The 11,150-nt window shown below is 43.1% G+C and overlaps 1 protein-coding gene across 2 annotated transcripts; it reads left to right on the forward strand.

Annotated features, from left to right (window-relative positions):
* The first annotated feature begins 2,821 nt into the window (after positions 1-2,821).
* LOC134481942 (uncharacterized) lies at positions 2,822-10,179 on the forward strand. Of its 2 annotated transcripts, none has more exons than XM_063274761.1 (5): positions 2,822-3,107; positions 3,834-3,996; positions 5,242-5,373; positions 5,831-6,007; positions 9,590-10,179. In XM_063274761.1, the coding sequence occupies exons 1-5, from the start codon at positions 3,104-3,106 to the stop codon at positions 9,672-9,674; spliced, it is 561 nt and encodes a 186-aa protein (XP_063130831.1). In that variant the 5' UTR covers positions 2,822-3,103; the 3' UTR covers positions 9,675-10,179. The 2 variants fall into 2 exon arrangements, with proteins under 2 accessions (XP_063130831.1, XP_063130830.1); XM_063274760.1 differs by having other exon boundaries at positions 2,822-3,086.
* The last annotated feature ends 971 nt before the right edge of the window (positions 10,180-11,150 follow it).

Genomic DNA, 11,150 nt, shown 5'->3' on the forward strand with positions numbered 1-11,150 from the left:
AACAATTTTCACCTTCCTGAAGAACCATCGTACTGATTTCAGAAGTTGTTGTAGAAGTTTGTCTTTCCACCAGGAGAATATGAATGTTCCCCTTGCTCCATAACCCAGTCAACGTGAGTTGTCACACATGGTATTAAACTTAGTCATACTGACAAATATGAAAAGTGATCTCAGAGTAATTTTGATTTGCATTTGTGTGATGTTCAAGAATGATGAATATTTCTTATGAATCTCTCGGTCATTTGAGCTTCTTTTATTATGAATGTTATGCTTAGATATGTAGCACATTTTAATTATTTTTCTTGATATATCGTTTTAGTTTTTGAATTATATTCTTATATTAGCCTGTTGGGCCCTGCCTTGGAGTGTTTCCCTTCCCCCTCGCTGTGCCTTTCAGCCTGCTATGGCCAGAAGTTGTTTACACCTTTGGCAGCTGCTCTCGGCCCCTGATTTGGGGCCAGGACCTTCCATGGCACCCATTCCTCTTGCTGAGCCTTTCAGCTTATTGTTGTTAAGAAGTTGTTTACACCCCTGTGTTGGGGCCGGGACCTGCCATGATGCAGATTTTTCCCCTTTTCCTATTTTCCTGGTTGGGAATTTTCACCTGCTTTATTGTTTTTCCACGGCTTTTGTCTCTGGTATATAAGGAGATCTCAGTAAAGTCCGGACAGCATTCTTTTAACACGAATGACCCAAGTGTGTGTTTCTTCTTAAGTCTTATAGGCCTATGCCTGGTTCTCACTGTCCTGATGACACAGGCATCATCAAATGGAGGTCCCACCAAGATCGGGAAAGAGAGAACAACCTGAGGAGATGGTCCCAGGAAGCCCACCAGTGTAGGAGGGACACATTGGGGAAAATGGGCCAGGAAAGATCCCAGTAAGCAGGATACAGAAGGATCGTGGGAATTGAAAGCACATGTAAAAGAAAATAAAGATTTGGGGTAGTGGTGAGTAAACCACCTAAAAAGGGACAAGGTAATAATGGTAAAATGTTTTTTGTGTATGTGTTCTTTTAGAGTTATGCTAAAATCTAGAGAAGCAAAGTCAATTCTCATAGATGCTTTTAGTCTTTGGACTCTGATTAGAGACAGTTTACACCCCAGACAAGAGAGAAAATGGTTTGAGAAAAACAGTCCTCCCAGACTCTCCACAGATGCTTTGGCAAAAGAAGGAAAATGAGATTAAGCTTTTTAAGAGCTCTCCTAGGGACATCCTGCCTCCTTGCTGGCTCCTATTGGAGAAGTGCTCATTTCTGGTTCTGGGTCCTTTAGGTAGGATATCTGGGTCCCTTTGGTGGGACACCATCTCCTCCTTCCCTCTATGTCTATTGTCTGTCCTTGGTGCACCAAGCTGTCCACGGATATCAATTTATGTTTGGGATTTGCTTCTCGTTGCTTGAATGTTTTATGTTTCATGTTTAAAAGAAATAATGGTGAAAACTTTAAATGCTGGTTGATTCCCCAAGTATTAGAGCCTGCACCGTCGTTCGTTCTCATGCAAGGCTTGGCCGTCATACTTTAATAGCATGAGGAATGGACTTGGTGTTTTGGAGAGACTGGATTTTGGAGGATAGATAGTTTGGTGGAGGGTGAGTTTTGCTTTCCAAAGTTATGGCTGTGCTCTGGGGTTAGGAGGGAAACTTAAAGATTGTGGCTAGTGATTGCCAGTGTTACATTGACTACAGTTTACAGTCTGATCCTAGACAGACTCAGGATTCTAACTCACACATATTTGTAATTAAGAAAAAATCAAACAGGTGGAGACTGTGACAAGGGTTGATGGGGCTATGGAACTTATAAGAGCATTACAGCCCGGTTGCTTACTGCAACTGCTATTTCAAGAAATACATATAGAATTATTATAGGTTTAAGAGATTGTTTTTATGCTGTTTCTTGCACTCTTGGGTTGTTGTGAAATATTTCATTTCTTGTGTTTCCTTGGGCTTTGTTTGACTTGACCATACATTTGTATGCTTTTTGAAAGAAAAGTGTATTCATTTTTAGTGAATTGTTCTTTGGATGACTTTTGTCCGTGGTTCCTCTGAATGCAGTTCCCGTGGCGGCCAGAGGAGGGAACCAGACACCGAGTTATAAATGATGGTTAAGCACCCTGCAGGTCCTCTGAGTGAAGCCAGCAGGTTGCCCAGGTGTGCACCATGATGTGCTACAGCTTCTCTGCTTCCTCCTGCTCTTCCTTGGCCAGCAGCACTTCTGCATTCTGCACCTCCATGGCTCTCGCTTGGGTCTCAGTTCCCTCACTTTTGGGGATTTTAACTTTAAGAATGGACATAAAGTTTACAATTTGATGTTTGCTCTATACCTGAGAACCTATGTTGCCAGGTAAAGGGAGTTTCCATTGCACAAAATGGGATGGTAAGACAGAGATTTCGGGAAAAAACATGGGTGAATATATTGAAACCATGACCCCTCTCAAGAAACAGTCCATGAAACAACATACTCTAACTTGCATACATTTAAAGGTGTAGGAAAAAAAATATTGGCCTCTATGGAACAGTAAAACTGTGGAAATAGGACTATTTGTCACATGCATGGACCCTGGGTTTATACATTTCAGGAAGAAGAATATCCATCATCCACGGTCTTTAGATCTTTGGCTGTTAACAAAGATGTTCTATCCATTTCAAGGCCTGATACAACTCTCCCTCTCCTCAGCAACTGAGTTGTAATGAAGGAGTGAGAACTCTGAAGCTCTGGAAGGAGAGTGTGCGAATGCGTGTTCCTGGCTCAAAAGTGAGTCTCTGGAAAAGCCACTGCAGAACCTGGTCAGTCTGGGTGGAGGTAGTTAGCAAGTAAGCTATGGCATTTCCCACTGACATCACCGGTAGTGTCTTCCCTGGAAATTCTCTTGTATCCAGGAGAACACTAGAATCTGTGATGTCACCAGTGTTGTGGTGACACCAACTGCCTGAGCGATTTCCCTTCAGTTTCTAATGGGTTCCCAAGGAGGCATGTTCTCCAGGATCCTCAGTCTCTTTCGGAGGGACAATCATATCCATGCAGGCACCAGACCAAGGCAGAGGGAGGCCAGCCTTCTTTCACGTTGGAGAAGAAGACGAATGGAAAGGTCCTTGAGGAGGTCAAATGAGTACTGGGCAGGGCAAGGGGAGCTTCCTGGAGGAGGTTGGCTTGAGCTGGTCCTTCCAGGAGTAGTTCGTATGATTTAGAGCCTCAGTCTTCCTAAATGGCTGACCCAGACTCAACAATTTCTGATCATTAGCTTGACAGAGAAACAAGAACTGTTATATGTCAAGGGCCTTTCCTTGGATCTCTTCAATGTCATGGGCAGTGTCAAAGAATACCAGGATGAGCCCCTGTAAGAATAACAAAGTGTCTCTCCCAGGATAGGCTATCAAAGCACTTCATTCTCAGCAGGGTCCTGTAGATTACGTGGGTAATTGATGCCAAGAGGGATACTCTCCTGGTCATATATCAAGGTCTCAGTTGGATTTGAACACACATGATTCAAGATGTTAAGCAGTTTGGACTCAAGGACTTACCTGCCTCACATCAGACATTAGCTGAGAAGGTCCTCCAATTCTTCTTGTTTAGGCCAGCTTTAGAATTTCAGTGACAGAAGAATGGCTTTAGGAGGTGTGATCTATATCTATGATGGCATATGTCATCCTATGGCTATGATGGTGGGAACAGGGACCTAGCTGAGTTCAGCTTAAAGATAGCTTTCTTGCTTTGTCAGGGATTCACTGTATCTGTAGAACTGTTCATCCTCAGACTTCTGTTTTAGACTAAGCATAGTTTTCCTTGACACTATGTCCACATATATGCCTGTTTACTGGTGTTTATCTACCTACAGAGTCTGATCAGAAGGCATCATCCCAACCCTCCACAACACCTGTTGAGGAGGAGAGAATGAATCGTCTGGAGAACCTCAAAATTGCTCTCCACAAGATGCAGAAGGAGAGAGATGAACTCAGGAGAATCCTGGCCGATTACCCGGGAAAGAATTTAAATGACAGGTAGTCACAATGCAAGTTCTGTTAAATCCACATTTCCTCACATCTCAGTAGGCTACAACTCCAGGGTGTCCTCATGGTCAAAATCACTTTCCTGATTGCATCAGAATGTGAAGTCCAGATGGGAATGAGATGGTGGCACAGGCTATTTTAATTCCTACAAACATAAATCATAGCCTGTGGCCTGAATCACAGTCTGGGAGTGAGGGTAGTAGTGTGTGAGCTCTCATTGTGTGGTTTAAGGAGCCTGGACAGGTGTTGGCTTGTGGGAATTTCTAGGTGCTCTGATTATGAGCAATCATTGTTGTAATTGACGTGGAGGTGCTTTGGGTTCAATAGGTCCTGTGAAGAGCTGGAGGGGCCTAATCCCTCATGCTGCCTCACTGTGTGTGACTGGACTGACAACAGGGTATCATTGGTTTTCTCTGATTTTATTCATTGTATTTGGAGATAATGCCACATCCTTGTATTTATTTGGCATTCTAATAGTATTTGAGAGTGGGAGAGAGAGAAAGAGAGAGAGAGAGAGAGAGAGAGAGAGAGAGAGAGAGAGAGAGAGAGGGAGGGAGAGGGAGAGAGAGAGAGAGAGAGAGAGAGAGAGAGAGAGAGAGAGAGAGAGCTAGTTTTGTATGAGTTTGTGTGTGTGTCTGCATGTGTGAGTGCGTTTGTGTGTATCACTTAAGATATGGGTATTCTATGTACTGATTTGGTCTGAGAATTATCCTGTGTCAATTTCCATGGCATGATGATGATGAGGGTGAGAGCCTCACTGTGAGCAGTAGGCAGTAGAACATTTCACATCTGATCAGGTGGACGCACATGGGAATCTCCTGGTGTGTGTTATAAATACTTTTCCCTGTAAATACTGTTCATGTTCCTTTGGGTTTTCATGTAGCAATAGATTCTATGATTGAGAATTGTTACCTAAGAACAGGACAATAGTCTTCATGGGTTTAAGTTGGAGCCTGGATCGTGGCACAGGTTCCTTGAATGTTCTTCGCAAGCTAGTCTATTCCTTCAAACTCCCTCAGGGAGCTCAAGCAAATCAGCTCCCTCCTTCTGTTTCCTGGCACTGCTGTCCCGGTGTCCATAATAATAAACTTATAAATACCAAATGGACCCAGTACCAAGGAGCAAGGGCGTGGCATATTCTAGGCTGGGGTAGTTCAGGATTCAGTCTGAATTCATGTAATACTTGAATCCTTCATTCGTAATGTTATTTCATCCTTGGACCATGCCCTTCCACAGGAACAACTTTGAGTCCGAGATGCTCACGATGCAGCACCAGGAAGTGATGACCGACATGAAGAAAATGAGCGAGCAGGTCAATAGAGCTTTGGTCAAATGTACACACCTCACACTGGAAAATGACTGGTACTGGTGAGTAACTTACAAGGCTGTGACCCCAGCACTAGGCACAGCATGTGTCAGCCCATTCTTATCTGTGAAGTAAAGTGAGGATCACGCTTTATAGTGTTTGAAGCAGACCAGGAAGCCTGTGTCTAAGGAAGGCTCTAGGACACACAGGACACAGAAAGATTGGCCTCCAAGTGACATTCTAATAAAATGGACAAATAAGCACACATAGGGATTAAGTCCTCTTCTGGGAAAAACTTGAATCAATGGTGTCAGGTTTTTGAGAAGTGCCCTGAGTCTTCTGGAATGTGGCTCTTTTCTCCATTTGACCTATCTCTAGGTCATGCTCCATGGCTACTGTGGACTTGGACTATAATCTGGGCTCTTTTTGGATCAGGACCCTAGAAGGAGTAATGGACTTGGAGAAGTGGGAGGAAGTTGGAGACCGGCTGGGATTCACCATTTTTACTTTGTGTCTCAGCCGCAGCTTCTGCCCCTTCCTAACTGAGTTGTTTGAGCTGAAGAACAATGCCCAGAGAGCACGGAATGAGAACAGGGAGCTTCTATGGGAACAGATTGCACTGGAAGAGTCTATTAAGGAAACAACAAGGTTCTTTGGGGAAGCCAGTATGAAAATCCGAGTAACAAGCAGACTCAGGTAGGATGAATGAAGCATCAAGGGCAGGTTTTCCTGATATCTAAGCATAAACCAAGTCAAACCAGTTTAACCTTCTCCACCTTATCCAGACACTCTCCTAGGTCTCATCCAGTTGTTCATCTCTTTGACCATTTACTAAACTTTCTGTGATGTTAGCTTCATGCAAGAAACTGGAGGGTTGACAACCAAATCCTCCTGCTCAACTAGAAAATGCATTTCCTTAAGGGGGATCTGTTGATCACACACTGCACACTTACATGCCATTATGCTAGTGGGATGCCATGTGGTAGCCATCTTTGTAGTGCACAGAGCTGATTAGAGTTCAGTTCAATTGCCAAAAGAATGGCTCTCATTGTCAGTCATGATGGGGCTTGTGGACTTTCTCTCCTTTTCCCCGTACATTGAAAATCTTCCCTTCTGCCTGTCCAAATCGTGGTTTACAGTGACAGAGCTTGAGAAGCAGTTTGTCCGTCCTGTTTTATGTCAGTGTTTTAGTGGTCTTTCCTGTGGCTTATGTCCTGGAGCTGACTGGATGAACAGGGATGTAGGAAAGACTTCTCTCACGGTGAGGGTTTGTGTGAGATATGTGAGGATTAGAGGGAAATTTTTCTCCAACTCCCAACCTAGTGTGCCCAAGAAGTGCATTCCCTACACAGGTTTACTTTTAAGGGATGGATAGCAGTGTCTAAGCTCTCACTTGACACATTTCCTTTGCCTAATCTGTATTCAACAACTGTTCCTCCAGCATGATGGCCTCCCCATTCTTTTCTGCTTCTCACTTATGATATCTGTTCTCTCCCTCTCCCTCTCCCTCTCTCTCTCCCTTCCCCTCTCCATCTCTCTCTGACTATGTGTGTTTGTTTGTGGGCGTGTTTCTTGTATGTTTTTGTCTGTGGGCACATATATGTGTGATCATGTTTATGGCTATGGTGCATATTGTACTTTGGAACTTGTTTGTTTTAATTATTTGTGATATGGGTGTCTTATATATAGAAGTGTGTGTATATGTGTGTTTTTTCGCATGTGTGTGTGAACTCATCAAGTTTCTGAACACAGACACATATACATATATTTATATATATTGTATAAGTCTATATGTGCATATTTAGAAACATGTAAAAGTATACACACACACACACACACACACACAAACACTCTGAGAGAGAGAGAAGAAGAGAAAACATAATCTTTCCAATTACATTTTAAACTGTTCTTAATGGGGTCTCTATCACTATTCAATCTATTTACACTGGGAAAACTAATCATCAACATTGACATTACTTGGAGAAAAACTCAGGAATGGGGTACAGGGATGTGAGGAGAGGCTGCTGTGTGATATCCATGTACCTGAGTGTGGAAACTGATGACTCAGGGCTCTTCTGCCTTCTTTGCTCTCGGTGTATAGTAACACTGGAAGGTCACGTGCTTGTTGTGTCTTCTCAACATACTGATTATGTTAATCGTTACCTGCCACCACTTTCTTTCCAGATTGGCCTAAACTTGGTTGAATACACCTTGGCTTTGGAGTTTGGTCTGGAATTTGTTAATTGAAAGATTAATTTGGTTAGAGTTGAATCTGCAAGCAGAAGATGTCCAGGAGTTATGCTGAGGTGGAATCACATCTGTGCCTCAGACAGAAACTTAGGCTCAAAATAGTCCACAGCACTCACCCTGTGTTGGGTCTGTGGCACTCTTAACCATTGTTATTCAAAATCATTTGATCTGAGTGAAAATCATCTGTAAGGAGGGTTTAGAACAGTGATGACCCTCAGACATTCCTGGAGGTGTCAAATGGGTAGCCCTGTGAGAAGCCATGTACAACTCTTGTGAAAGTTCAACCTTTTGACACAGCGATTCCAGAACAAGAAGTCGGTGTGAGCAGAGAAACTGTGGCACATTAGTGTTGTAGTGGTTCACCTCAGAGCAGCCATGAAGCAAAATTACCCAGATGTCCATCAGTCAGAAAGTGAAAAGGTACAATGTTGTCCAGCCCTTCCATGGACTGCGGCTGAGTTTGATTATACCTGCCAGCATTTGGCTTTGAATTAGCCTTGTCTTACTCGAATTATATCTGATAGCATCCCAGTCCAAGTTTTACCTTGGATTGTGGTTATGGAGATTTCCTAGCTGTTTGTGCTGGTAGTTTGGCTCCCCTGTCAGGTACTGTATGGTAAAGGGACCTCATATTGGAAAATGCAGCTCACTTTGCATGCACTGGGAAACAGTGGGCAGAGGACTGAAGAGGCTCACCTGCCCCCACCCCCAGTGCTCTGTTTCCTGAAATCAGCCTCCTGTGCACAGCCTTGTGACCTTGCTAAGGAGGCTTGGCTAACAGGCCTAGATGTCACATTTCTAATTTCTGATTTTCATGGGAATACACTTTATTGGCTGAGCTGTCTTTAGGCTATGCTCACTGTGTACTTACCCCATTCCAGGTTTTTGTTTCTTATGCCACAATAGTAGACTGGGTGATCTCTTCTATTACCATTAACTGGGAAACTAACCACATTCTGCAAAATACTCTGCTTGTATGTGTGAACAAATATAATTGGGTGAGTTCAAAAGTGTGTATGTCTGGGTATCTGTCTGTCTGTGTCTGTATACATGCATGCCTCCATGGGCAATATAATCTTCTAATGACCAGGATGAGGAGAGCATGGAGGAAAGTCTGCAGTAGCCCCTGAATCAGCAAAAACTGGTCACTGAGCAAAAGGCCTTGTCTGAGAAGATGCAGCATAATTTCGGTGTCACTGAGATGAGTTGAAAGCACAGGATGAGAGGACCCAAGTAGATTCCCTGTACTTATAAACTGTCTTATTGGGTGTGTGACTTTCTCCATAGTTCTCAGCATCTGTCAGCTAGGAGCAGATCAGAATATTATTCTTGTCCATTTTAAAAGAAATTCCGTCCATGAAGTGTATGTGATCCATAGAGATTCTGGCTATTGTGTACTGATCCCTCCAGTCTGAGCTCTCTAGTATTATCTGAGCCCAGTGCCTTTAAGTCTCCCCACAAATAGTTTTACGATACCCATAAACAAAGGAGTGGTATAGTTTATTGTCCGCATGAATATGTGCTTTAGAGTTCAATGCCTACCCTCGGCAAGATTTCCATGCCGCATATTCTTGCCAAATATAATATCACTTCAGTGGGCATGTACTTCTTGCGATATTGTTTCTCTGGGTCTTTGCTGATATTGAGGTTGTCAAGTGGACCCCAGGCATATTCCTGCACTGGAGGAATAATAATAGTCTTCATATCAGAGATGGCCGGGTTTCCAAGGCCTTCCTATTGTTTTCTAGGTTGTTCATATCTCTCCTCAACTGACATTTAGCCATTGCTACATGATATTAAAATATAATGTATATGTATGATTGGATTTATCTGCTCTCCACTGTTCAATTTTTAGCAGTTTTAAAAGCTGGGAAAATATGCAGGCCTGTGGGATCTCTTCCCCTTCTCTCTTGGGCATGAGAGAATGACCTCAGATGAAAGATCATCCTGGATTATCCTGCTGAATTGTGCTGCTGTGTATGGGATAAGTGACATGGCAGGTCCTCACCAGGTCTCTTCCACCCCTAGGTCTGAACACTGCAGCAGAAGCTTTCCCAGGGCACAGAGCAGGATTACAGCTCTCAGAGACAGGACTGTCTACCAGGAGCACTGAGGGTGCAAAGATTGACACCACCTCCCACATCTCAGTCCTTGTAAACATAGCAATCTTGGGCTGCATTTGAAAGACCTTGAGGTGTGGCCTGGAACACGCCTCACGTTTAACCTTTTGAGGACTTGTCCATCAACAACCAACCACCCGGAATGAGGCGTCTACATTCATCTTGAGGAGATTTTTACCATCTTACCTGCCGTTCTGCTGTGTTTGCAAGGCCAGCAACAGGCTGGAGTTATATGTTGAAGAAACAGCAGGAATTGAATGCTGACTAATTTACTTGTTATATTTGATATTTAGTTTGAAGTTTGGTTTTATGCATTTGGTTTTATTTGTTTAAGTTTGAAGTTTTGTTATTTATTTGTTAACTTTAGTTTTTTAATTAATATGCTATATTCCTAATGCTATATACATTGAACTCATTGACTCCCCACTTTAAAGTGTTCTTGAATAAATTAATGCTTGCCTATAAATAAAAATGTGACCTTTAACCCTTCACTCACAAGACCGTCCTGAGTCGTCTGTGGTTCTTCCTCCTGTAACAGCACAAGTGTAAGGCAACAATGGTTTTCTGCAAGTCTCATGCAGCTTAGGCTTCATCATCAGTTCACAGCCAGCCAGAGCTACGCAGGAACCTGTTCTCTTGATGTAGACAGTTTGTCATGCTCTGTGGAAACCACTTTCATGATGAAAAATATCCTTGCTTTATCCTTGTGCTCACAAATTTAGCTTCCTTTATAATGACAAACAAAGGAGAAACACAGAAGTATTTCTCTAATACCTTAGAGGAAATAAAACCATTCAGTATGGGAATATAAAAAGCGATCAGGACACATGGAGCTGTATGCCACTGCATTCCTTGTAATACAGCATCGGTTAGGACTGCAGATTTATTGAATTCCAGCAATTTTGGAGGAACGATACTTTTAAAATTTTTATTAGATACAGTTCTTTATTACATTTTAAACATTATTCCCCTCCCTTGTTTCCTTCCTTAAGCCCCCATTCCCTTCCCTCTCCCTTCCCCATATGTGTATCCTCCTATACATCCCCCTTATTGTTCACACATATTCCGTTGCACTGCCCCTGGAACATTTTCTTTATTGTTTTGTTGGTTTGTTTGTTGTTATTCTTTTTCTCCCATTTTTATTAAATTGGGCATTTCTTATTTACATTTCAAATGTTATTCCTTTTCCCAGTTTCCTTTCCATCAGCCCCTTAACCCCTCCCCTTCCCGTTCTAAATGGGTGTCCCCTCCCCGTCCAACCCCCATTACTGCCCTCTCCAACATTCCCTACACTGGAGGTTCAACCTTGGTAGTACCAAGGGCTTCCCCTTCCACTGCTGCCCCAACAATGCTATTTACTGCTACCTACGCAGGGTCAGTCCATGTGTAGTCTTTGGGCAGTGGTTTGGTCCCTGGAAGCTCTGGTTGGTTCTTATGGGGTTGCAAGCCCCTTCAGCTCCTTCAGTCCT

The sequence above is a fragment of the Rattus norvegicus genome, chromosome 15, assembly GCF_036323735.1.
Source record: "Rattus norvegicus strain BN/NHsdMcwi chromosome 15, GRCr8, whole genome shotgun sequence".
Lineage (NCBI taxonomy): Eukaryota > Metazoa > Chordata > Mammalia > Rodentia > Muridae > Rattus > Rattus norvegicus.

What these genes read in the sequence shown, in the direction of transcription:
- LOC134481942 (XM_063274760.1), top strand. Translation starts at nt 3,017, where the DNA reads ATGCAGGCACCAGACCAAGGCAGAGGGAGGCCAGCCTTCTTTCACGTT. An exon ending in CTGGAAAATGACTGGTACTG is followed by an intron (nt 5,374 to 5,830) that starts GTGAGTAACTTA and finishes TTTGTGTCTCAG; the next exon opens with CCGCAGCTTCTGCCCCTTCC. An exon ending in CGAGTAACAAGCAGACTCAG is followed by an intron (nt 6,008 to 9,589) that starts GTAGGATGAATG and finishes TTCCACCCCTAG; the next exon opens with GTCTGAACACTGCAGCAGAA.